Genomic DNA, 26,880 nt, shown 5'->3' with positions numbered 1-26,880 from the left:
GTTTAAAATGCATATATTCCTTTAAGCATGTTAAAAGTATATAGGGCTGGGTATTGTTCAAAATCTTTCGATCCGGTGCCAATTTCGATACCTCAGTTTCGATACCGGTTCCTAACGATACTTTTTTTCGATACCAATTTTATGAAATCCATTTTAACAAGATTACATAACACATTACCTCTTTTTTTCAGTTTGACTCATGCTCCTTAGCCAGTGCACAAAGGAACAAAAAATGTTTTATAAAGAGCTCATGCTCACCAAAGCTGGATTTTTTTTTTTATATATAAAAAATACAGTAAAACTTGTAATATTGTGAAATAGTATTACAATTTAAAATCTTATTTGAATATATTTCAAAATGTAATTTATTCCTGTGATGTCAAAGCTGAATTTTCAAAATCATTACTTCAGTGTCACATGATCCTTCAGAAATATGAAAACAGTTTGCTGCTTAATATTTTGGAAACTGATAATTTTTTTCATGATTCTTTGATTAATAAAAAATTCAAAAGAACAGCATTTATTTAAAAACGAAATATTTTGTAACATTACACATGTTTTAATGTCACTTTTGATAACTTTAATGCATCCTTACTGAAAAAAAATTCGGACTAACCAACACATTTTTGAACGGCAGTGTCCATTCAGTGGGTTATTATTGCAATATAAACACTGTCAGAGTGATCAACGAGGTATCTCTTCATTTACCAGTCGAAGACGAAGCAACTTTCTGCTATTATGTTTACTCCGTGCACTGTCAAGGTCTTCATCATATTTGTTGTGGTAGGCCTACCGGTCTTTGCAGCAATTATTTTACCGCAAATACTGCATCGCGCGCTGTTGGCATCGAGCCTGGAGAAATGTACCCACACTTTTGATCGACTTTTCCACATCTTTAAGGTATTATGTGTGTGTGCTCGCGTCTCATATGAATATGTGCGCGGAGAGTTTGTATGTTGTGTGCTCGCGTCTCATTGAGTATGTGCGAGAGTTTGTGTGTGTGTGTGCTCGCGTCTCATATGAGTATGTGTGCGGAGAGTTCCGTGCGTCTTGTGTGTGTAGAGTTTGCGTGTATGTGCGTGAGCGACTTTGTGTGTCGTTGTGCATTTCATATGTATTTGTTTGAGTACTGACGTTGACGAGTTAACCCCTTAGGTATCGAAATCTGGTACCGAACAAGTCATTTTTCGATACTCGATAGTATCGAGGCAATTCGGTCGGTACCTAAAAAGTATCGAACTCGGTACCCAGCCCTAAAAGTATGTCTGTAAACATCTGCTGCTGTGGCTCAATGTAGTTTTTAGGGCTGCCATCTAGTAGTCGACTAAACGCTCGTCGGTGAGAAGAGGCTTAATCAACCAAATTTTTAGTCAGTTAGTAGCAGAAAAAAAAACTCCACAGAAATTGCCTAGATTCAGTCCGTGATGGACAGATCGTTAACAGGGCGTCAAACGTCGTCTAACATTCATCGACCTCAAACATGGCTTATTTGATACATTAGTAGCCTAACGTTGGCAACTTTACATGGCTGCCACACTAAAGTAATTGTTAACCTAGATAACTACTTAGGCAAACATATAAGTGATTGCGTGGAGCGTGGAAGCTAAATTAGTAGCGCCCTTGCTGCATGACTTTTGACAATATGCACATCCACTATACTGCGGAGATGAGTCAGCATCATCAACTTTTCCTTTGCAGCTGACACTGACTGATGTTTTAATAAATGATTAAAATGCTCAGTCTGTTTTTTTCTCATTTATAATCATTACTTTTGCCAATGCAGTGCGACACGTTATGCTAGCTTTATGCATGCGCTTAAGTGCTTAATTTATATTATAATGCCTCATTATTATGGTTCAGTATTTCTCTGTAATGTAGAACAATGCTGCATATAATATTCTTTCTCAGCCCTGAAACTAGTCGACTAATGTCTTCAATGAACTTGTCAACTATAAAAACTGTAGTCAGGGGCAGCCATAGTAGTTCTGTAGTCTGATGATGTAAATGTGCCTCTATTTCTCTTTGCAGGTTCCAGTGCCCTTGTTTTTCCCCACGACTCTGGACAGTGCTGAGCACATTGTGAAGACCATTCAGGAAATCAAAGAGAAGATCCCTGATGACCCTCTGGAGGCTGAGCTCCTCATGATGGCGGAGATGGTGGCTGAGGATACAGAGAGGGAGAAATGCATCACATCTAGTGGTATGTAATGGAAAATTTGAAGGTTATGGTGTTTAGGCTCTGTACTAAATCTGCAAATGTACATTTGTTTTTGACACATACGTATCTTTTGAAGCTTCTTGTTTTGTTACACAGATCAGACTGGTAACATTATGGAGGACCTTGATTTTGAAGCCCTTTCCAACAATCTGAGTTGGGAGGAGGACTCTGTGTCTTCAGCTCAGACATGGGATCAACCCCCAGAGCCTGAAAGACCTCCTCCGTCCAGATCTGCCACACTGACCCCCGTCTCTACCTCAGCAGAAGAGCCACAGATGGACCTGGAGGCTGATTTCCCAGTCGGTAAGAGCTTCTCCTGGGATTAACTCTTTCCCTGCAAGAGTTTTTTTTTTTTTTTAAGTTGCCAGCCTGCGCCAGCAAAAAAAAAAAAGTTCAAAGGTCCAAACCCGCAAACACAATCCGAGTTGTTTATTTTCTTCCATTCATATTTTATCCTTTCACATTTCAGAAAGCATTGAACTTCTCAGAGAGCAAACACAAAAAGACACTGATTCTGGCAAACGAAGATCTCACAAGAGAGGAAACGACGGCTTCCCTCAGAAGAAAAAGGTAAGAACATCTAAAGCAGCATTATTCCTCACCTCCATCAAAATAATTTTTGATATGTGGAAAATGTGAATGGAATATAGTGGAATTTACTGTATGATGCAGAATGTTGGGTGAATAAATCAAAAGTAGGGCTGTACAATTAATCAAACCACAATATGGGCTTCTGTCTGAATATTAAATGGCAAAAAGACTGCTATTGAAATGAAGTCTGCATATTCTGTGTCTTGAAATAAAAGTGGACAGCCATTCTGTGTTCCCTCACGACCTTCTCAATGACAAACAAATAAATCCAATTATGAATCTCTACTATATTGTTTTGATATGTGGTTTTTAAATAAATGCACTTAAGCAACCTCTGTGCTATAATACAATTTTATTTTGTTGTTGTTGTTTTAATAGATAACCGTTAACAATTATTGGAATTGATATTAGGAAAATAAACCCTTCGTAGGAGTTTTGTGCTTAGGTGAAAGTGCCATAATTCTGATGAAATGTAAAAAGAAAAAAAGTCTTAATCACTTTAGTGTAAAATAATCATGATTATCAGTTTAACCATTATCATGCAGTCCCTAGCCATTATCATTATGGAAAGCTGAAAGTCTAATTATTATGTGTTTTGTTGGCATGTAGGGTCGTAAATGTGCATCAGCGCTTCCAAACAGCCTCTCCAAACTGCAACACGAGTACGGCGTCAATGCCTGGAAGGACTGGGTGCGCTGGAGGAACGCCCAACCCAACATGGAGACTCCCAAATATGCCTGTAGGTCTCAGTTTGGGGATGAAATGTTGGGTATAAAGCAAACCAATTTCTACAATTCAGAAACAATACTGGACCAAATCACCTTGACTGAAATTAATTATTATATAAATGTACTTGGTAGACAGACTTAGTCCCATTTACACATTAAACATGTCCTCTTCATCATCCATAGCACATTCTATGACAATAAAGGAGGACCTGTTGAAGTGTTGCACGGCTGAACTGAGCTACGGCCTCTGCAAGTTCATCTCTGAAGTTCGTCGACCCAACGGAGAGAAGTACAGCCCTGACAGCGTCTTTTACCTCTGCTTGGGCATCCAGCAGGTGAAACAAGAAGAAATCACACAAACTCAACACATTCAGTCATGTTGTATTTAGTTTAATTGGCTCTCGTCGATTATGTTTACAGTTCCTGTTTGAGAACAATCGGATGGAGAACATCTTCTCGGATCTCTTCTACACCAAATTCTGCCTTGAAATGTCCAACTTACTCAAAGGATGGAAACCAACTATTTTACCCACTGGTGAGTATTTTAAGAAACTGGCACGAGACTGGCTTGTTTCTCTGTTGTGCTACAAACGCCTGTGTGTGTTTGTGCAGGTTACGTTCATTCTCGTGTGGAGGAGGAGTATCTGTGGGACTGTAAGCAGCTGGGAGCGTTTTCACCCGGCGTGCTGCTCAACACGCTGCTCTATTTCTTCACCAAGTTCTTCAACTACAAGACCGTGGAGCAGCACCGTCGCCTCTCTTTCGCTAATGTCAAACGCTACTCTCGGGGTCCAGCTAACAGCAAAGTATCCTACCTGCGTTTCTACCCCCCGAAAGAGGACACAAGTTTGGGTCAGTAGTCAGTCATACGTTTAATAGTGTTTGTTTGTTGTTGTTGTTAATTGTTTCTGCTTATACATTTTATCCAATTTAGAGGGTGTCCCTGTAAAGAAAAGGAAGAAAGAAGATGAACGGCAGAGAGTGCTAAAGATACGGCAGAATTCAGACAATCCTCTCCGCTGTCCTGTCAAGCTATACGAGTTCTATCTCTCAAAATGGTATGTCAGCTGTTTGTTTAAAGTCAGCATGAAACAGAAGTTGCAATAGTCTTTTCCTTACCTATTGTGACGTATATCTGAGTGAAACCGCTTCTCGAATGAGGAAAAAAAATGTTGGTTGGGAATTGATTTCGTCCGTTGGGAATTGATTGAAGCCCCACTCTCCGCTGAGACATGTCATGATTATGAATGCACTAACTTAAGAAAATAATGATATGGATAATTATTTATAATAAACACTAACATTCTGTAAAAAAAAGAAAATAGAAAGAATTGTCAATTTGGATTTCCTGGTTACTTTAAAGTGCCCCTATTATGCTATTTTAAAGTTTCTTAATTTCGTTTTAGAGGTGTCCTACAGGTTTACTAGCCTGGAAATCCAGACCTAAATCTAAAAGATTAATGGTCTGGTGTCGATCAATGAAACTCGGCCAGCTCGAGGGGCGGCACCAAGCATTAGTGTTGTCACGATACTAGAATTTCTAACTTCGATACGATACCTTGAAAAATATCGATATTCGATACCATTTTCGATACCACGGAGAAAAAAACTGCCACAATATTAAGTTTTTTATTTTATTATTTAAAGCTAAATATAACAAGTCTAGAACATGACAATGAGGGATATTTTACATGAACAAAAATGTCCTGAAGTAGTGCACTTGTTCAAAAGCATTAATGCTGGTTAATACATTAACGTTATTTGATGAACAGATTTAAACACAAACGTGTGTGCATTATACGCAAAAACAATACTATTAGTGCTTTTAACAATACAGATTGTGTCAAAGCACTTAACAGTATCAAATTGGAGGATATAGTGTCAGTAATGTATAATAATAAGATAAAACATTAAATTTTCAGTTAAAGGCATTTCATTATTGAATTCAAAGATGTCAATCAATAGCTCAGTTTAGTTTAATTAGTATCTGTGTAATCAAATTGATGAAAAGATATGAAGGCAAATTGCAGAATTAAATACAAATTTTTGAATAAAGTTAAATAAGCACAAGTTAATTTACATTTGACCACAGTTAAAATATTTAACGTTACTTGTCTAAGATTTCTCAGTCAGATTATATTAACTTTAAGAATTACGGTGAAAAAACGAGACAACACACACTCAATATCAACAACAATACTAGGCCATCTTGGTTAATGTTTCAGAAATGTTAAAATGAGAAGAGTTACCAACCTCTCGAAATTATATAGATCCCGGTGTCGGTCTTTCAGGTGCTTAGCTATATTAGGCCCCGATCACACTAACGCGTTTTTCAGGTTCGAAAACGCGAGGCACACAGCACTGCCCCGATCACACAGAACGAGCCGTGCGCTGCGTTTGTTATGTTGCTCGGCAACCACTGAAACAGCTGTCCTGTCAGTCAAGTAAACGTCAAATCAGCCTTTTATTAACTTTTTTTACTTTCTGTTAACATTGTGGTAGTTACGGTTCGTGAAGTCATTAAGCTCCTGGTAACCCGCGAGAGCACCACAAGTTTATCCTCCATCATCGCACTCTCCGGGCGTTCAAGCAACTAGCTTTCATCATTAAAACGGAAGGCCCGCGAGGCGCAGCAGGCACATAAACAGCGCGCAGAACGCTCGCTGGAAACCAATTGAAAATAGACGCCTCTCACTGCAAAAAACGCGTCAAGTGTGATCGGCCCCATTCACTTCACTTTTGCTATTTAACCAGAGCGAATGAGACTAGTGCGCGTGTGGTGTTTATCAACGCGCCTTTGGAGAGAAGTGAAAGTGACAGCTCGGCTAGTATCGATACTTCAGGAAATTAGTATTGGTACCGTTCAGATATTTCAGTATCGATATTTATCGAAATATCGATATTTTTGACAACACTACCAAGCATGCATTTGAAAATCTCACTGCACGCAATTGGATAACACTACGACCAATCACAACTAGGGCTGTGCGATATAGCTAAAAAAATTATCACGATATAATGTTTCATATCGTTCGGTATCGATAATTATTGACTTTTTTTTTTAAGACAAGTACAAAAGTTTGAATTTAAACCACTGTTTTTTTTGTTGTTTTTTATCCACATTATTAAGGCAAACAACAAATGATATTAGTTTTAGCAGTAAAAAATTTAATGTAAACAAATATCTTTATGTCTTATATTAAGATAAAAAAGTAAGCGTTAAAGAAACTCTTGAACTTAAATAAAATGTTATAAAATGTGTGCAATGTAAAAGTGTAAACGTAGAAGAATCAAGGTAGGTCTTGAAACTTTGAGGTAGGTCAACATCTATAATAAGTACTATAACATCTATAACAACATCTGTAATAAGTAGGGGTGTAACGGTTCACAAAATTCACAGATCGATACGACGGACACAGTGGTGTCACGGTTAGGTACATTTTTCGATACAACAAAAAGAAAGAAATGCCAAAGAAATCTCCTTGATTTAAAAAATATATAATTATTAAAAGAGAAATAATTTTAAATAAGTTTAAAAAGAGTTTTCCCTACATCTTGAAACTTTTAGTTTTATAAATGGGGGTAATGTATTTGAAGGATGAACAAATAATGTTTTGGTCATCACATTACAAATAACATTTAAATATGATAATATTTGAGTCTTGAAGTGCTGGAAAAAGATGTGTGACGTACTTGAAAGCATTTTACTATTCCTGTCAAACTTCCATGGTTACAGTGAGTGTTACTACAGTAAAGCCATAGCCTATACAATGAATGTTGCTGATCTGTGGACTTAAAGCCTATAACTAGTTCATTCATGGCACAATGTTTCTCCTGGTTTCCACGTCAGCGCTGTTTGATCCGTTAATAACGGAGAAGTGTGAATGCTTCTCACTAGATCTTGCAGCGATGTTATTACTTCAGAGGCGAATTCAAATGCTTTCTTTACCGGATCTCTTAGAGCTGTGTAGTAACAGTGTCGCTTGATGAAGATCGGCTCGCGCTGCGCTCACTGACATTGATGGTCCAAACTGATAAACTGTCCGTGAGGCACAAAGTAACGCAGTTTCGTTCCGCTTTCATTGCGCTTGCCATTTGATGTTGGGCAACGTTGTGGTGGTCGCGCGTGCATTTGAATGAAAATATTGAGCGTCATATCGAACATTTTTCATATCGTTACCGACAATGGTGTACCGTCAATAAATACCGATACCGTTTTATCGCCCAGCCCTAATCACAACAATAAGCCCCATACACTTAGCTACCAGCAGAGCTAACTGGTAGATTAGACTCTTCCGGTCGGCAAAACAGCAAAAACACCCTCCTTGCAAAGGAGCGATTCGAGCGGCGTCTTCTCTTCCTCTTTTGGGAAAAAGCCAAGTCTAACTCGTTCATTGTAGCGGCCAAAGCTGTTTCAAACAACTGCTATTCATCCATAGGCATCTTGCAATGTTTACTGATGACTTTGACGTCACAGCGCTGTCGTCATCTGTTTAGCTCGCCTCTGGCCCGCCTATATCAGATAACCCGATGTGATTGGTGCAGCTCAGATCGAGGGGCATATTTAATGAGCTCCATTGCTCGACACCAGAGCAACTCGCTGAGCAAATTCAACTTGTGCTCTCGCGAGAACTCTGGTTTACCAGGGTACAGGTTTACATGAATCCAAGGTCAAAAACACTTTAATTTTCTCATAATATACATTGCACATGACCTAATTTCTCAAAGGAATTTCTTGTTTCTTCCAGTTCACCAGGCATAAGACATCATGCGACCAAATTCTACCTGAGCCCTGAGCGCTCCTGTGTACCCAGCAGTCCTACGTGGTTTACAGCCACCTCGCTGAGTGATGAGGCTCTGGACAGCATGCTCACACGTATCCTTACTGTCAGAGAACTGCACATGGAGACGGACAAAACACTCACCGAGACCGATTCAGACACTGACTCGGACTTCTGAACATTTCAATACAGCAAAACTGAGAAAACCTGAACACATGACTGACTGTAGTTCTGAACGCTGGAAAGCAAGCGGTTTGTCATTGTGCATCCTTGTTAACTACAAGAAGATTGAAAATGGAAATCACACAGTTGCCGCCTTTTGTATTATATTTAAACACTAAAGACATTAACAGCATCATTCCAAAAACAGATTTTGAAGTTGTTGTTGTTGTTCATTGCAAACCATGTTGGTCCATATAGATTGGAATGTTCCTGCAATTTACTGTGGATAACTCTTGTTTTTGTTTTGTTTTTAGTAAAAAATTAAACTGGTGCTGCAAGCCTTTCATCTTTATTTTCTTGAGAGATACAGATCTTTTCACATGCATTTCACACATTAACACAAGATGCATGCATGCAAACACTACTTCATTCACTTATTACAGCCTCAGATTGCAGAGTCAAGCACATCAATGATAGAAATGTTGTAAAATAAGTTTTGTTTGTCACAGCACCCTGCTGGGTGATTTTAGAAATAATTGTATTTACTTATAACTGCACAATTTTTCATGTGACCATATATTTAGAAAAAAAGGAAAAGATTCGGCTGCCTGTGATCGAGCAAAGCAATGGCCTTGAGAAAAATGACCAGAATTTGTTTTATAACAAATATACATGGCAGGACAAATATATTTTTTGCCAAAGCAAATACATCCAGGTGAAAAAATGTCATTTTGTTTGCAAATGCATTAAATCATTTATTTATTTATTTTTTGGGCTAAAAATTGGTCATAAATTGATTTGAAGGATCTTTCCTGCAATGGTAGCTCAGCTGTGGACTAAAGTGTGTCCAGGCTGAATGTAATGATAATGAGCTTTGCATTTCAATGGAAGATAATTTGCGTTAGGAAACATCCAGAACTAAAACGAACCACCGATCTTAACGTCTTTGACAGACATCAGGTTGAATGGAAGCTATTTGGAACGTTTTGAATCCAATTACTTTTGCATGAAAGTCACCTTGAGCCAACTAAGGTGAAGATGTGAACTATTTTCAAAATCCAAGATGGCCAATTTAGAGAGCTGAGATTCAAAATCAGTGACTTCACTGAACTTTGCATGGGAAAACTTACAAGCAGAAGTGGGTTTGAGAAGGACACCGCAAAGCTGTCTACTCATTCCTTCCCACTTCAACTGTGCTGTGCCACAGACTTCCAGCCAGAAAGAAAAGGAGATGTCAGAACAAAAGCAACTGGGGCTTATGGGCCCCTAAATAGAAAAATATACACATTTTCCAAATAATCCAATGCCATACATTGCTTTCCATGGCCTCTATGGTTGTCTGGAGGATCTGGTCTCACATATTCTTGTGTATGGTTTACTGCAGGCTGCATCAGACCAGCTTTTAAGAAAAGCTCGTATGATGATAACGCAGTCCTCTCCCGTCTTGTATTCTTCTTTCCAGTCATCTGGTTCATTTTCATGCCAGTACCTGAAAGAAATGATACGTTTCAGTGAGCTTCTTCTCAACACCTGTCAAATATTTTGAGTTTAGAAAATAACTGTAAATTAAGCATTTTGAGTGCAAAGATTTCATCTACCTTGTAGACGGACTAAGTTCTGTGTTGTCTACCCATAGCCATTGATCCTCTTTCTTCTCATCTGTCAGGCCAATCCAGAACCGCCCTTTATATTTCGTTGTTATAAAACTCATCAGGAACTCCTTCAAGGACAAAGTGTTGGCTTGTTATTTACATTGCATTACTTTATAATAAAACATTTTTTGGAGTATACAGACAAACCTGTTCGTCTCTGCTGTTTATGATCACCAGATGACCGCCATCTGAGATACAGGCATCTCGACTCTTATTCCAGTCCAGGGTGTTTGTGGAGAAGTAGTAACATTTTCCCGCATGATACTCCCAATCCTTTGGACACGCTGAAGTTTATAGCATTTGAGATGGGTTATCAATCTTTTCCCTCTTTCATAGTGATGAATATTGTGATGATGATCACTTACCACTGTCACCCGTAGCCTTGGACAGATTTTGTTGCCAGTGATGCATGTCTTGAAGTACCTCTGAAAGTGCTGTATTAAATTGACAAAACTTAGTCCCAGCTTACAAAAATGTGTTGTCCCATTGAAATTTTTTATTTTTGAATGTTCTCTGAACATTTAAAAAATGTTTTAAAAACATTTATTTTTGGTTATGCAAACATTAAGGGAACAATTTGCAAACATTAAGGGAACGTTACGGAATAATTAGGCGAACATCCAACCAAATGTTTCAGGTAAAAACATTCCATGAACAAAGTATAAATGTTTTTGTGAAAACTTTGTGAGAATATTATTAAGGACCAGATAACTTGTTTTACTAACGTTACTGTAAAAGCATTTGTTCATAACTTTGAGAGAACCACAAAGTTCTCTCAAAGTAAAGTTGAGACCATTCCCTATTAGCTGTGATGTGTGTTTATAATGATATAATGCATTACTTAGTTTATTGGGACAGATTTAAACTCTCAGTGTAATAAGAGTATTTACCTGTGAAGTTTTCATTCAGTGCAGAGTGGAGCTGCTGAAGATCTTTAAGCTTTTTCTCTTTATATACATCTAAACAAAAAGTTATAGTTATACCCTTCATTAAAATTGTATAGATGTCACAATTCAAAAGAAAATGTGAGATGTGCACTATGGAGCACCTGAAGGGACATGGTGGTGGGAAAATATATTTCAAAGCTTTTGTGTTCCCCCAAAAAACTTTACGGAGCCCCTAAAGGGACATGGTGATGGGGGGGGGGGAATGAGATGGGAGGAAAAATTATGTCTATACTTTTGGTTTCTCTCGCAAATGTTTTGCGTTCCGCCAAGAATATTTGCTTTCTCTTTCAAAGAACTCAAAAGTAAGCGAATGCAAAATCTTTAAATATATTTTTTTCTCCCATATTTTTTTTTTTTCACATCACCATGACTTTCTTGCTTAGGGGAGAGCGGGACACAAAGTAACACTTTTTGACTTTCTCAGTTTGTGTAAATCCACTTATGGTTCAGAGTATTTATTTTTTCCCACAATAATTTCCCACATGTCTATATAGTACAATTATGTGGTTTTGTTTTATTAATACAGTATATACTTTTTTCTTGATATACCCCGAAAGAATGGAAGTGAAATGTGACAACATGCCCCATAGTACATTGTAACATGACCAGATATGACAGCTTAAAATGTTATCTGATCTACTAAAAAAATATATACTAGACAAACTAACATATTTTCTAAATGAAATACAATTATTAACTTTTTCATATAAAATAATGGCATTTTTTTATAATTAAATATAAACTCATTTTTGAGTTTTGACTACGAACACAGGAAAACACAGCTATACAACATAGTTCAAATTCAAAACAAATAAATAATTGGTAATTTCTGAACGTTGACTCTCAGTCTTTATTCACCTTTTTCTCATGTTTTCTCAATAGAATTAATAAAAGTATAGAATATAATAGCATATTTCTAATAGGGGCACATTGTAACGCAGTGTGACAACATGCCCCCGCCTGCACAACTGGGATTTAAAGTGTCCCAGGGATTAAAGCTAGTGTCTTCTGCTAGTAAGCGAAGCATTAAAGAACTATCCCTCATACGCCCTCATGTTAAATAACATATTGGAGATTAAAATAATATCAGATTTGTCTAATTTTAAATAAACACAAAAAACAGATTAAAAATTTACTTAAGAAATTTACTTTTGCTATGGTTTAATAAATGTCTATGGATATCTTCCACAAAAAAAAAAAAAAATTGGCGCAATTTTTTTTCTATATAGAGTTGATATGGCAACTAGTAAATACACCAGGTTTCGTCATGCCTAGCATGTGTGGAAGTATTTAAAACTTGTGTGTTACAACAACTAGCCCCGTTGTGACCCGCGCTCCCCTACGCTCGCAATTGCCTGGAAAAAAATTGGCTTCCATAATATTGTGTTTTAAAATGTTACTCATTTGGGTCCAAAATTTTTGCCAAGTATAAAATCAATCAATCCTAAAATTGGGATTTTTTAAAAACAAGTGTGAAGAAGGATCTTTTACAGTCTATGAGAAGGATACATACATTGGAAGCTGAGTGCGATCAGTCCACCCGTGAGGAGAACACACAGAGCCGTTAGTAACAGTCGAACCAAGTCACCACATGGTTTGGTCTTTTGCGAAGCTTGAGAAGAATCACCAACAAGAATTGATATAAGAGAGTGGTTTAATATGCTAAATCACAATTTAAGGTTTTAATCAAGCATATTTGATTAAAACCTTAAAGGGATAATTCACTCAAAAATGAAAATTGTATCTTCATTTACTCGCCCTCATGTCGTTCTAAACCTGTATGAGTTTCTTTCTTCTGTTGAACACAAAAGAAGATATTTTGAAGAATGTTGGTAACCAGACAGTTGACGGACCCCATTGACTTCTATAATAGTCAGAAAAATACAATCAAAGTCAATGGGGTCCATCAACTGTCAGGTTACCAACATTCTTCAAAATATCTTCTTTTGTGTTCAACAGAAGAAAGAAACTCATACAGGTTTGGAACAATTTGAGGGTGAGTAAATGATGACAAGATTAGAATTTTGTGGTGAACTATCTTTTTAAGTTTGGTCGTTTGCGAAGCTTGAGAAGAATCACCAGCAAGAATTGATATCAGAGAGTGGTTTAATATGCCAAATTACAATTTAAAGTTTTACTCAAGCATATAGGTTATACAAATAAAACAGTTTGAACAAGCACAAGGATATATTGGCTTGCGGTCACTGTGGGTTTTTTTCTTTCTTTTTTTATTGCACTGATGCTATGATTTCATAAGAACATTAACATCCTGCCATGAGCTTCCCAGTTGTATGTGATGTTACTTGAGTTATGTTTGATTTACGTTATTTATGTTATGCGTCTCTAAACTCAAATTGCTCTCTTAATTTTACTGCAAACATTTGATTGTCATAGCCTACTCACTCTCTCTTCGACAGGAGGAGCATTTACAAAAATGCATGCAGTTAATTAAGAAAAATACAAAAACAACTCCTACTGAAAACTCACCTAATTGACTCTGATCTGGATCGTTACTGCCAACCTCGTTTCTTTTCACAAATACGACATCCGAGTAGATAACGTCCACAGACATTTTCTCAGCCTTTGATTCGGGAAGGATGCAAATGTAAATGTGATGACTAAATTAGGAGAAAGTAACGAAAAGAGGAACTTAATGTTTCTCTCTTGTCAAGAATCTGATGACATATCTTGTGAAATATTGTATTGTAGGCCTATTTATAAATGCACGAAAGGACCCCTGTGAATTGTTTTAAGTTTAATCGTTTAAGTTGGATATTATTTATTCATTTGCTATAAATGTAAATGAACGCTTATACTTTAAATGAAATAAAATAAGAAATGAAGGAGATTAAAATGGGTTCGTTTTAACCATTTTAATCACGTTTAGCTTTTTTTTTAATGTATTTTTTTTACATTTCTCTTAAATGGTCCTGTGGTCTTTGACAAATGGATTTTTAACAGTATAAATGTATAATAATGCAGAGCGTGGCTCAATAGTCAAATATATTTTTATTGTATTAAAAATCAATAAGAAAAACACTTGAATAAATGAAAAAGTTAATTGATTTTTTTTTTATTACGCCTATATTTAAATCTATACTTCGATTATATTCAGTAAATTGTTTTAAATACATTGCATTAATAAATATAAATATAATGATGAATTAACAATGCAACTGCAAATTATCACAATAAAAATGAAAGGATTGTTTAAAAAATTGAGACTTGTATTTTGAAAACCCGTGACTTGTTTTCTTCGGGCGCTGGGTGTGACTTCCCCACACAAATGGACAGTTCAGTCGCTAAACCTTCTGTGTGGGACACACAAAAAGTGTATAAACACCACGAGCAACAAAATGTTGCCCAAACACGCGCAAAATACAGAGAGGGAAGACGCCAAAGAGCTGTTAAGGTCGGTTTATTTAATAAATTGTTTTAGTTAGCACTGTATTTTAGCTTATCGTACCATGCAGCAATCAGAGTGACACCCAGAGTCATCTCACTAGGTTTTGAGTCGCAGCCTTGGAAAATAACGTTAATAAGATTATTTCCATGGCTGAATCGCTGGTTTCAGGTATACACCATCAACTTGGAGTCTCGGTTCCTGCTAGTTCAAGGAGTGCCCGCTATTGGAGTGATGGCAGAGCTGGTGCAGCTCTTTGCTCTGTATGGAGTGGTCGAGGAGTACAGGGCACTTGATGAATACCCAGCAGAGCAGTTCACTGAAGTCTACTTATTTCAGTTCCAGAAGCTGACAAGTGCAAGGTAAGGACAGACTAAAACATGTTCAAAGTCAGCTTGTGCTAGAGTGATACAGAGGAACAGTTCACATGGGTCTTTCCACAAAATAGGTGATTTGACTAATTTTGTACATTATGCATGCTTACCAAGGCCAGAGTACATTCATTTGATCAAAAATATACAGTAAAAACAGTAATATTGTGAAATATTATTACAATTTAAAATAACTGTTTTCTATATTAATGTATTTTAAAATGTAATTTATTCTTGTGATGCAAAGCTGAATTTTCAACATCTTTACTCCAGTCTTCAGTGTCATATGATCCTTCAGAAAGAAAGAAACATTTCTTATTATTGTAGAAAATGATAAAAATTGTTCGTGATTCTTTGATGAATAGAAAGTTCAAAAGAACGTCATTTTTTAAAAATAAAACCTTTTGTAACAAAATGAACAGGGTTAACTATGGAACTATGCTTGTTTCCGCCTCAGAGTAAAAAATATCAAAGTAATTGTGAGAAAAATAGTCAGAATTCTGGGAGAACTCGCAATTCTGACTTTTTTTCTCGCAATTGTGAGTTCATATATCACAATTCTACTACTTTTTACAGACTTTTGAGATATATACTCGCAATTGTAAGTTATAAAGTCCAATTCAGACTTTTTTTCTCAGCATTGCGAGTTTATATCACAATTCTGAGGGAAAAAGTCAGATTTTTTGGGGGGGGATGTAAACTTGTAATTGTGAGGGGAAAAAAGTCAGAATTGTGAGATAAAATCGCAATTACCTTATTTTATTTTTTTTAATTCTGTGGCAGGAAAGAGCTTCCATAGTTAACAGATCATTTAAACTTTACTTTTTTACTCAAGGTCATGACACTTTAAGCTGATTATTATAAAGAGAATTTAACGCTGACATTTTTACTAATGAACAGTTTTAAATAATCAGTTGTTTCTTTTATGAATAATTGTATTAATATTTTATTATATTTATTTGTATTTAATGCCTATAATAACACAATCAAAGTTGGTGCAGTGTTTTCATTCAGTACTTTTTTATATGCATAACTCAAAAAGCACTCGTATCACGGAATGACATGCATATGTTACAATGTGTAAATTTGCAGGATAGCTAAACGGCGTACTGATGAAAAGAGCTTCTTTGGGGGTCAGCTGCACGTCTGCTATGCCCCCGAGTACGAAACTGTGGAAGAGACGAGGCAGAAGTTACAGGACAGGAGGAGATATGTTAACAGAGCAAGCCAAAACACAGGTACTTTTAATCGTGTCTCTTAATAGGTTACATCTGTAGAAAATCTATCTAACTTGTGTGATGTTTTTTTTTTTCAGCAAAACAATACGATCAGCAATCGGAAGTAAGCACAGAGTCATCAAGCACGGACACCCGAGCATCTGCAGCTCCTGAGATCCAGAAAGACTTTGCAAGCGCCAGAAGGGAGAATGTAAAGTCTGACTACTTGGGCTTTCCTGAGCAGCCTTTGCCCCCAACGGAGGATGTTTCTTATAGACTTCCCAATTTTACACAGCCATTTCAAGTGCAGTGGACCACTAAAACAACATTACCTACAGAGGATAAGATGGGCTCTCTACATAATTCCATCCCTCCTGTTGCAGAAACTTCAAAGCAGAGTGCATCATCCTCATCTTCAAGTGTTAAAGAGGGAGATTTGAGTAAAAGGCACAAGAAGCTGTCACAACCTGTTAGATTTATGCCAAGGATTACACATTTAGAAAGTAGAAAAAGAAAACTGGAGGAAACAGTGTTCTTTTTGAATGAAACTGAGACTCTAATTGGCCCAAAATTACCAGAGCTGCCCAAGTTGGACATGGAGGATCATTCATTGAATGTCACTGCCAATTTGATTCGTCAAACTATGACTAAGGTTAGTTTGTCTGTTTTATTCCTGCTGTAAATATGATTTAAATAGGACCTATTGTGCCCTTTTACAAAGTCTTGATTTTGTTTTTGGGGTCTACTAGAATAGGTTTTCATGCTTGAATGTTAAAAAAACATTTTTCACATTGTTGCAGCTCCTCTCTTCCCAGTCTGTCAGTAACGCTCTGTTTAGTTCCTGTCTCTATGAAGCGCCTCTTTCTGAAAAGCGCAGTGTTCTCTGATTGGTCAGCTAGATCATTTTGTTGTGATTGGTCAACTGCTTCGAGCGTGTTTTGGAAATGCCACGCCCCTTACCATAACCCTGAGTTTCAACACACAACTACTAACTGACTCAACCAGGCATTGCAACTTTTTTTTGCGTATGCCTTGGGCGGGAATGATTTAAATAAGGAATATTGTGACGTGTTCGTTCTCGGAAGAAAAAGACTACAAACGCCTCGTTTCAGGGAGAAACAGTGACACTGATAAAGAGAATAACTCACTTTGGAGTGACTTTGTCCTTTGTAACTTTTCAGAAAAAATTTGTTTTATGCTCAAAAAGCAGCATTACACAATAAAGAAAGTTGGAAATGTAAAAAGACATAATAGGACCTCTTTAAGTACATTGTTTGTGTGCAATTTTTCATGATGGTATATTTCTGATATATATTCTTTCTTTTTTTTTAGGTCACATCTGTTCCAGAGGTCAAACCTGTAAAAGTAAAGACCACTACTGCAAAGCCACGCAGAAGAATTTAATAAGACAACTGTGGTCTTACATTGAACAATAGCCACAAACAATGTTTTGACAAACCTTTTTTTTTTTATATACAAAATTGTTAACAGCTGTAAGACCCAGGACCAGATATAATGAAAGAGGACCAGATATAATGAAAGAAGACCAGGAGTCGTGAGGTTCAATCAAATAAATAAAAATTTACTGAAGAATAGTTTGCAGTTTCATCGGTAGAGCCAGTCAGGTGGTCGCAAGCCAACTCTACCTTACACAAAATCTTACACCAATTATACCATTTTCAAGGGCATACATTACATCATTGCTACTTCTGATTGGTTAAGAGAACATAAAGTCTAAACAATTCTACACTTATGGATAGAGAGTAGGGTATGTCGACATTAATCAAGATAATTGTCATCCGAGTCCATGGAGGTCAGGTGATGACCTCGGAGGTCGTCGAAAGGCATCTTGAGGTCTGCTGCTACATATCACGAGACCTGTACAGAGCATTCAACGCATACACAAAAGCACAAGGGAATAGCACAGGACAGACTACCCAAAACATACTGATAAAACCTTCCCTCCTCAGAAAGAAGTACAGATAATGTTCACTTTATTCTTCAGAGAAATACAAGGCAAGGCAAGGCACTTTTATTTATAGAGCACATTTAAACAGCCACTACTGACCAAAGTGCTGTACAATCAGTTCAAACAATATAAAATACATAAATACACCAACAGACACAAACACATCATAAACCCATCATAAAAACCCATCATAAAATTACATTTAACCAAAAGCCTTAAGTCTTTAGTGAAGATTTAAAACTATCAACAGTGGAAGAGAAACCTTAGGTGTTCCGGTCACCTTTTAATTTCAGTCTAGATCGTGGCACAGTGAGCATCAACTTATTCGAGGACCTCAAGGGTCTAGAACATTTCCGGTGGAGAAGATCTGTAATGTATTGAGGAGCTTGGCCATTTAACCCCTTAAACACGTACAACAATACCTTGAACTTGACACGGTATTCGACCGGCAACCAGTGAAGCGAAGCAAGAACAGGCGAAATATGTTCCCTCTTTCGAGTACCAGTAAGAAGCCTGGCGGCAGCGTTTTGTACCATTTGTAGGCGGGATAAGGAAGACTTAGCCACCCCAAGGTACAGCGAGTTACAATAATCCAGCCAGGATGAAATAAAGGCATGAATCACTGTCTCCAAATCTTTTGCTGTTAAAAATGCTTTTAATTTCGCAATAGATCTCAAATGATAAAAGCTACTCTTCACCACTGAGTTAATTTGTTCGTCAAATTTAAGGCCGTTATCAAAAATCATTCCCAAATTTTGGGTATAAGCATGAGAATTCCCACTTAAAGGACCCAGTTGTTTTTTAATCTGTATATTAGAAGCTGGTGATCCAAAAACTACAATTTCGGTTTTTAGAGTCATTCAATGTTAAAAAATTAGCTGCCAGCCAGCCTCTTACCTCCTCAAGACAGTTCAACAAAGCACATAACACTTCCCTAAAAAGACGAGGAGGCACCACATCCAAGGAGCAAGAGGAAAGCTTAATTTTATTGAAAAGCTCAACAAGAAAAGTAGAAGAAATATGCTCAAACTCAGTTAAGCAGGCCGAACATGGGTCATTAACAGGTGCGTTCAAATCAAACTTGGGGATACAAGAACGAATAGTATTAATTTTATCCACAAAAAATGTCAAAAATGAATCACAGATTGTAGGTGTAGCATCAGGAAATGACAGTGAATTTGGATTTAGTACATTATGTATTGTACTAAACAGAGTCTTTGGATACACATAATACACATTAAAGAAGTACAATTCTATGAACCAGATCACGTAAGTCACGTAGAGGTTGACCCCTGTAACCTTAACTTGGTCAGCAGAAAACAGACATAGAGTCATCTGATGAGGGTCTTCTTCAGGCTTGCCCTCTTCTATTAGGTTATTAGCTGTTTTCCCAATACAAAGAGCCTGTTCTCAAGGTCCTCGTTCAGGGCACAAAAGATTAGTCACAGACACCATAATGCACTTAGAAAGATACTGGTAGAAATGCTGACAACAAAATATGATTAAAACTATATGTGAATAACTTATTGAATATAGTAATGATTATATAACTTGATTTGTACTTGTTATAGGAATAATGTAAAAACTCAAAAGGATATATAGATATATTGAAGAGACAAGGGATTCTGACCACAACCCTTCAAAATTCAGTGGTTCTTTTCAATATTCATGTGGTTCCTGGAATGCATGTTGCTCAAATAACAGTATTCTCTGCCAAACAAATAATAAATAAATAAACATTTTAGTCTGTACAAAATTTTAAATTGAGTCTTTTTAAAATTACGATACATTTTACATGCAAAAATAGTTGCTTGTGATTTCTACCTTCATATCTGGGAGGCAGTTGCCAAAAGCTTCTAGTAAAAGGTTTTCATCTATGACTGTCTTCTCAAAATCGGAATAAGAAACTCTTCCATCATGGTCATAATCCTGAAAAAAGAAAAGGTACATCTTTTATACTTAACAATGGGAAAATATTCCATATACATTTTCTGAGTCTGACACATAGTAGTACCATTTTTTTCAAGGCAATTTCCACAACATCCTTAATCCCCTCGTCGGGGTCCTCTTCGGTGGGTTGCCTGACGAGGCTGTCTTTCAGCATTTGAAACATCTCCTCCCGTGAGATGTATCCGTCCCCATTCAGGTCGTATACGTCAAAGCAGACTAGGCATTATACATGGAATATTTTATATACAGTATGTAGATGTTTTATAACATGAACTTTATGTACATAACCTTATAAAGTATAAAATATAAAGAACTCACATTTAATTTTTTCATCCAGCATGCCTCGTAAAAAGACTGACAGACCTTCCACCCACTCTTTGACGCTTACGTAGGTGTCATTGTCCTTGTCAAAGACACGGAAAACTGAATGCACAAGGGGTTAATACAAAAAATGTGCAAAAAATGGATATCCTCCTTGAGGGCTCAGACAAAGGAGAATCTTTTTTATATTAGTAGTATTCCATGAATAAGAAAATATTACAAAGGTTTATTATTATTGACAGGTACTAATATCCTTATATTTGTTAAACTGCAAATAAAAGTATTGTTGTATTACAAATTTATTAAATGTTTCATCTAGGTTCCAATACAATAGTATATAAACCGAGAAAGTTCTGTACACTGTGTTTTACATTTTGAGGCATAGATGATGAGATTCAAAGAAGATTAAGTCAAGCAACCCATGTGTCTGACATTAACATTTTGTCTTTATGCACCTCATGAACAGTGTCATTGTCCCAAGTTAAGCTATGATAATGTGAACGTATGGGTGATACTGTCAGGCTGATTGGATTAGCATCTATGCATTTGAATGACACTGTTATGCTGATGAGATAAGGTAATGAGCTGACTCCTGTACTTCATTTACATGCCACCTCTATGTAAATCACAGCTTCTTCGCTTCTGAGTTTCAAACAGTATGTACAGTACCGGTTAAAAGTTTGGAGACATTACTATTTGTAATGTTTTTGAAAGAAGTCTCTTATGCTCATCATTTATTTGATTAAAAATACAGAAAAAACTGTAATTTTGCAAAATATTCTTACATTTTAAAATAATGTTTTTCTATTTTAATATACTTTAAAATATATTTTAGCATCATTACTCCAGTCTTCAGTGTCACATGATCCTTCAGAAATCATTCTAATATGATTATTTGATACTCAGTTATTATCAATGTTGGAAACAGTTTAGGGCTTAATATTTTTTAAACCTGTTATACTTTTTTCAAGATTCATTGATGAATAAAAAGTCTTCTATAAATCTTTATTATCATTTAACACATCCTTGCTGAATAAAAGTATTAATTTCTCAAAAAAAGAAAGAAAAAAATATTACTGACCCCAAACTTTTGAACGGTAGTGTAGGATATATTGTTTACAAAAGATTTCTATTTTAAATAAATGCTGTTCTTTCTTTTTTTTTTTTTTTTTTTATTCATCAAAGAATCCTGAAAAAATATAGGTTATATAAAAAATATCAAGACACAACTGTTTTCAACATAACAAACATGATAATAAATCAGCATATTAGAATGATTTCTGAAGGATCATGTGACACTGAAAACTACTTGGTTACTAACGTAACCTCAGTTCCCTGAGATGAGGGAACGAGTATTGCGTAAGGCTAGCTTACCCTATGGGAAAACCTCCTTTTCTCGAGAATACTTAAGTTACACTTTTAAAGCTACACTGTGTGATATTTTCCCCCATCTAGCAGTGAAATTGTATATGACTACCCAGTGAATATTAGTTTCTGTTCCTTTCAATTTCGAGGGCGTTTTAACTCCTACGGTGGCCGTATTATTCCAAGATTAACATGGTTTCCAGTTCGACTTCGTCCAATTGCGCCTTTAAAACTATTCATCACCTGTGATCCGTCGCAGCACAGATTTATGTTACAAGGTAAACAATACTTTTTCACCATTGACGTGAGGAAAAGTAACGCAAGTTATACTAGAGGTCGTTCTGGCGTTATGCACAACCATGCTATGGTTAGACAAGCAACTATAAAACTTCGAATTTACACAAATAGGCTGAATTACCTGTCGAGAAGAAAGCAGGCAACTTCGTTTTAAAATCTTTGCTCCTCATGAGCTCTTTCCATCTGGGAAAAGTTACTCCAGTATTGACTTTGGTCTTGCTGATTTGCCTGTCGCGTTGACGTTTTAATTCTCTCTTTCGCTTCCTTGGCGACTCTGCTACATGTCCTCGAGAACAGGTCCTCCATCAGCAATCTTTCAAATCTGCCGGCAGTCGCGAGTAATCTCCCCCTCGCATTAGTCTCTGTGTCACTGAGTGTAAAGCGCGAAAGGCGAAGCTTGAATTTACAGGTATGTCCCTCTTTGGCTAATGTAGTTTCAAGATGGAGGGGCAACATGGCGACCGGCATTCGAACCCCTCACCCGTATGTACTTTCAATGGCAGATTATAAACTAACGAGAATCCTTTATTACTTGAAAGAAGTAAATATACATTAATGAGCACAAATATTTTTGAAAGAACTAAGTGTTTTTTGCTAAGAATCAACAAAAAAAATGACACAGTGTAACTTTAAAACGCATTGCAGCTGCACTGCGAGCACAACTGAGCACGAGCGTGGTCATTGGCTGTGCTGCGGCAACTGCACGAACCTATGGCGAGGCGGCTCTGATGCGGGAAACCAATCGGGGCGCTTGGTGCCCTGGCGCGTCATAGCCCTCCAGTATGGGCGTGGTCAGAGGCTATATATTGGCGAGACTCGCCTAGGTACTTCAGGTTTAAACGACTGAAGCGACCCCTGATCCAAGCAAAGTAGCATGGCAGGCTACGCAATACTCATTCCCTCATCTCAGGGAACTGACGTTACGTTAGTAACCAAGTAGTTCCCTTTCAAGAGGTCTCTCGTATTGCGTAAGGCTAGCTTACGCTATGGGAACCCCTTGCAAAACGCTGTGCGTGCTGACTTCGCTTTACCGTGACCAAGCATATGTATGAATCACAGAGAAGCATAATCCTAATATAAGCCGGTGAAGAACAGGCTTCAATATTGGATAACTAAATTGGAGAACATGGGCCACGCCCTGTCCGACCGTTGTCTCGACCTTGGCATGAAAGAGCGGAGGTCTGCAAGCAAACTGGAGCGAGTAACCTCGTCTTATTATGTTCGACACCCAAGACGATATGTCGGGGATAGCCTCCCAGGCTTTGGCCCTCATAGCTAGGGGTTGAATGAGTACAGGGCTCGGGTCGCTGTGAGATAAGGGCCCGGATAACTGATTGTCTACTGTTTCCCCGCCCGTGTGAACGGCGCTCATGCACAAAGGCGCGCGCTTCAGTGAGCGCGAGCCCTCTATAGCGTCTATAGTGTGGGTTTTCACATATAGCGGTGCGTCGATAGCAGTGGGCACACGGTCTATGTTCATTACCCTTTCTTCCCTGGCAGGGGAAAAAGATGACACCATGTTGGAAGTGCTTGTGTGTAGGGGCACACACGTTATACTGGGCACCCGAACTACATGAACAGCATGAGCTGGCGGGGGTTTTGAGATTGTCTGTACAGTGCTTGAGACTGCATGCACAGTGCTTGTGTGTGGAGGTGCGGACCTTGTGACGGGCGCACCTTCTACATTTGTTAAATTCGCAGCCTGTGGTGGCGAATTGGTAACTGTGGGGATAGTGCTTATGTGCAGGTGTGCGAACTTTATAGCGGGCACATGACCTACATATGACACATGAGGAAAAGAGCTCTTTTCTTGATTAATTTGTGTCGCCGTAAAAACGGCGTTTGTCTGCAGGCGAGCGTGCTGTGCGGCAGACTCGTTTGCTGCTGACTGTACATTTCCAGCCGCCTGTGAGGGAGCTGGGAAATGTATGGGGATTTTTAGAGAGATCGGTCCGGCCTCGGCGGGACTCGAGTTCTCTCTTTTTCTCCCCGTAGCTAGGAAGGCTTACGCGGCTCGGGGTCCAACACAATCTTAGGTTGGGGTCCCCCCCTCTCAGGGAACGGAGCGTGTCTAGCAGAGTGGGAGCGGCAATTTGCGTCCGGTGTGAACCCACCATTAGAGGGAAGTAAAGCAAGGCTTAGAGGGATGTGAAGCTTTGGTCTTCCATCCCGCGGCGGTAGTCAGACAAAGGTGGGCAGCCACCGCCTCTTCGAGGGGGGGGGATCGCCTGATAGCCTCTCTCTTTAGCGCCGTCTACGTTAGAGAGCGCCGAAGAAAAAGAGGGCTTGATACGATCTGAGTGTGGCGCCTTCCACGATTTAGTCAGCTTGTCGTGGACTTCGGGAAAGAAGGGGTCTGCCGGCGCCCCTTTAGGAACCACTCGTCGAGCCTGCCTTGCGCGATGGTTGCTCGGGTGGAGACCAGTCGAGCCCGAGGTCTGCCACGGCCTTAGTGAGCACGCGAATGAGTTCAGAGTCGACGCTGGCTCTCACGCTGTCTTGAGTGGATGGCGGCGGGCCGGAAATGGACTCCGCCCAGTCGTCATAGTCCGAAGCCGCAAGAGAAAGGCTGTCCTTATCATCTTCCTCCTCGTCCGAAGCCCCGAAGAGAGGGGAGTTGGTCGGCCTGTGTAAACAGGACTGGCGAGGGAGAACGCTGGAGAGAGACTGAGGCACGCAGGGACAGGACCGGCGTGAGCTCGCTCGTCTCAGCTCGCTCAGGCTCCCTCTGCGAGCGGCGCTTCTTTTTGCGCGGCTCGAGCAGAGGGGCGGGGAGCGGGTCCTCGTCGGTGAAGCTGGCGAGCCTCGCTCGCAGAATGGAAAGATCCATATCGTCACATTCCGGGCAGCCGCCCTTCGCGAGTGCAGCTTTGGCGTGGTCACGGCCCAGGCAGGAAGCGCACAGAATGTGCCGGTCTCCACCGACGAGTGGGCCTCTACACGAGGTGCAGGTAGTGCGAGGCATTTGGAACAACGCTTTCGGAAATGTACTTTTTTAGAGTGTGGACGCAGCGGCGAACACACGAAAAGCAGTGAAAAGGATATGCGCGCCGCATGGCACAGCGACACGGCGTCCTCAGAAGCTCTGTCCCGCTGAGTGGCGTTTCGACGGCGGCGAATGCTTCCGTATTCCGGAGGTCAGCGAAGTGGAGAAGTCGCTGAAGGAGTAAAATCTGAAGTACCTAGGCGAGTCTCGCCAATATATAGCCTCTGACCACACCCATACTGGCGGGCTATGACGCGCCAGGGCGCCAAGCGCCTCGATTGGTTCTCGCGTCAGAGCCGCCTCGCCATAGGTTCGTGCAGTTGCCGCAGCACAGCCAATGACCGCTCTCGTGCTCAGTTGTGCTCGCAGTGCAGCTGCAATGCGTTTTAAAAGTGTAACTTCAGTTACACTACCCATAGCGTAAGCTAGCCTTACGCAATACGAGAGACCTCTTGAAAGGGAACTGCAGTAATGGCTGATTTAAATCCAGCTTTGCATCACAGAAATAAATTATATTTTAAAGTGTATTAAAATAGAAAACCATTATTTTAAATTGTAATAATATTTCACAATATTACTGTTTTTTCTGTATTTTTCATCAAATAAATGCAGGCTTGATGAGCATAAGAGACTTCTTTCAAATACATTAAAAAATAATAATGTTTCCAAACTTTTGACCAGTAACTTACTCTACATGCATTTTTTTATATATATATTATTAATATATACTCTCACACACCAATGTATAATATAATATACAGTATGCTGCAGACCAGACTACGGTCTACAATCGTCCTCATCCAAACATGTATCGTTACCTCTATCCATGATCACATCTTCAGTCAGCCCAAATGTGTTGTGCAGGATATTTCTGAACCGGACCCTGTCGAGTCCGTGAGCCGCTCTTCTCTCTGCCTGCTCTCCCACCAGTCCGGTGAACAGCCTTATCAGACACCCCACCTCTGCTATACTAACTACAACACAATCACAATACTGTCAAGTCACTAAACACGGTGTTTATAGTAACTAACTTTATAAAGCAGGACATATACAGGTGATGAACAGCTGGTAGCAAACGTTTTATTAGAATTATATTATAAAGAATAATATTAACTGGCATATAAGAAGAAAAAAACATTAGTTAACCTACAATGTTTGACTTCCTTGCATAAAGATTCAGCGAGGTTTTGAATTATTTTTCTGTTCATTGCCGACATTTTCTGCTGGTTAGATTCTCCTTACAAGTCTTTCGTTAGATGTTGCTATAGAAACGCAGGCGGAGCCTGTACAATTTTGTAAACTTCATTATCCTGAAGGGTAAATTCTTTATTCATAAATGTCGATTGGCTAAATCACCCTTTTTGTTACGAACTTGCTCTTATAATGAAGTCGCTTAAAGTTGTGGAAAATGTCAGATGTGTCGTATTATAGTAGTAGGCTATTCTTAAAGGAATAGTTCACCCAAAAATGAAAATTCTGTCATAATTTACAGGTTTGTCTTAAAGCATATTAAAACAACACATAGACATATAAACAACATTAAAAACTTGATTTTCACCACAGGGGGGACTTTAAAAGATGAATTCATAAACACTTATTGACTCGTGGACAAAATACCAGGAATGGATGGATGATTAAAATAAATACTTTCTCAAAAACTAAATCTTTTATTAAAAGTGCAATGCAATTTTATTGCAATTCAATCTATTTTTATTTGGAATAAATCAAAAACAATGATTCAGCTTGGATGTACGATTAATCTTTTCCCTCAAGAGTAATAGTGAAGTTTGAAAGCCTCTTGCACTTTGCCATTCTTTGACAAGAGGTTCACGGGGGGTTGTACTTACAACACCATCCCTAAAAAATATAGAAATACACCTTATAATATGAGCAGACACAAAACTCTACATTGCATGAATTTT

The 26,880-nt window shown here is 38.4% G+C and overlaps 4 protein-coding genes across 18 annotated transcripts in view; 2 read left to right on the top strand and 2 right to left on the bottom strand.

Moving 5' to 3' along the window:
• The window catches only part of zmym4.2 (zinc finger MYM-type containing 4, tandem duplicate 2), a 50,610-nt gene extending 41,799 nt beyond the window's left edge, over positions 1-8,811 (top strand). For all 12 annotated transcript variants that reach the window (XM_082187027.1, XM_082187028.1, XM_082187021.1 and 9 more), the window contains 9 exons: positions 2,029-2,200; positions 2,315-2,521; positions 2,688-2,788; positions 3,419-3,548; positions 3,721-3,872; positions 3,958-4,072; positions 4,150-4,389; positions 4,472-4,595; positions 8,286-8,811. In XM_082187027.1, the coding sequence (XP_082043153.1) occupies positions 2,029-2,200; positions 2,315-2,521; positions 2,688-2,788; positions 3,419-3,548; positions 3,721-3,872; positions 3,958-4,072; positions 4,150-4,389; positions 4,472-4,595; positions 8,286-8,496 (1,452 nt within the window). In that variant the 3' untranslated portion in view covers positions 8,497-8,811. The remainder of the gene's footprint in view (positions 1-2,028; positions 2,201-2,314; positions 2,522-2,687; positions 2,789-3,418; positions 3,549-3,720; positions 3,873-3,957; positions 4,073-4,149; positions 4,390-4,471; positions 4,596-8,285) is intronic.
• Positions 8,812-8,813: 2 nt separating this feature from the next.
• On the bottom strand, positions 8,814-13,722 carry illr4 (immune-related, lectin-like receptor 4). 2 transcript variants are annotated; one of them, XM_082187120.1, is made up of 7 exons: positions 13,567-13,722; positions 12,593-12,691; positions 11,023-11,091; positions 10,498-10,566; positions 10,280-10,416; positions 10,079-10,200; positions 8,814-9,969 (listed from the first exon to the last, which is right to left on the bottom strand). In XM_082187120.1, exons 1-7 carry the CDS (start codon positions 13,649-13,651, stop codon positions 9,810-9,812), a joined length of 741 nt encoding a protein of 246 aa, XP_082043246.1. In that variant the 5' UTR covers positions 13,652-13,722; the 3' UTR covers positions 8,814-9,809. The 2 variants fall into 2 exon arrangements, with proteins under 2 accessions (XP_082043246.1, XP_082043247.1); XM_082187121.1 differs by lacking the exon at positions 12,593-12,691 and having other exon boundaries at positions 13,567-13,714.
• A 624-nt stretch (positions 13,723-14,346) lies between these two features.
• Positions 14,347-17,492, top strand: rbm48 (RNA binding motif protein 48). The gene is made up of 5 exons (XM_082187109.1): positions 14,347-14,491; positions 14,654-14,844; positions 15,946-16,091; positions 16,169-16,722; positions 17,403-17,492. Exons 1-5 carry the CDS (start codon positions 14,366-14,368, stop codon positions 17,472-17,474), a joined length of 1,089 nt encoding a protein of 362 aa, XP_082043235.1. The 5' UTR covers positions 14,347-14,365; the 3' UTR covers positions 17,475-17,492.
• Positions 17,493-18,999: 1,507 nt separating this feature from the next.
• clxn (calaxin) overlaps positions 19,000-26,880 on the bottom strand; it is a 49,953-nt gene continuing 42,072 nt past the window's right edge. Inside the window, exons 1-6 of one of the 3 annotated variants that reach the window (XM_082187128.1) lie at positions 26,109-26,478; positions 25,777-25,932; positions 20,308-20,412; positions 20,054-20,205; positions 19,864-19,968; positions 19,000-19,749 (exon numbers count right to left, since the gene is read on the bottom strand). In XM_082187128.1, coding sequence (XP_082043254.1) covers positions 19,699-19,749; positions 19,864-19,968; positions 20,054-20,205; positions 20,308-20,412; positions 25,777-25,932; positions 26,109-26,175 — 636 coding nt within the window. In that variant the 5' untranslated portion in view covers positions 26,176-26,478 and the 3' untranslated portion in view covers positions 19,000-19,698. Of the gene's footprint in view, positions 19,750-19,863; positions 19,969-20,053; positions 20,206-20,307; positions 20,413-25,776; positions 25,933-26,104; positions 26,479-26,880 lie in introns of those variants that run through there. The other 2 variants (XM_082187129.1, XM_082187130.1) reach the window with 2 other exon arrangements.

This window comes from Leuciscus leuciscus (genome assembly GCF_965113295.1).
Source record: "Leuciscus leuciscus genome assembly, chromosome: 12".
Taxonomy (NCBI): Eukaryota; Metazoa; Chordata; class Actinopteri; order Cypriniformes; family Leuciscidae; genus Leuciscus; species Leuciscus leuciscus.
Note: the sequence above shows the minus strand (reverse complement) of the source record. Positions and strands in the feature narration are given on the sequence as shown.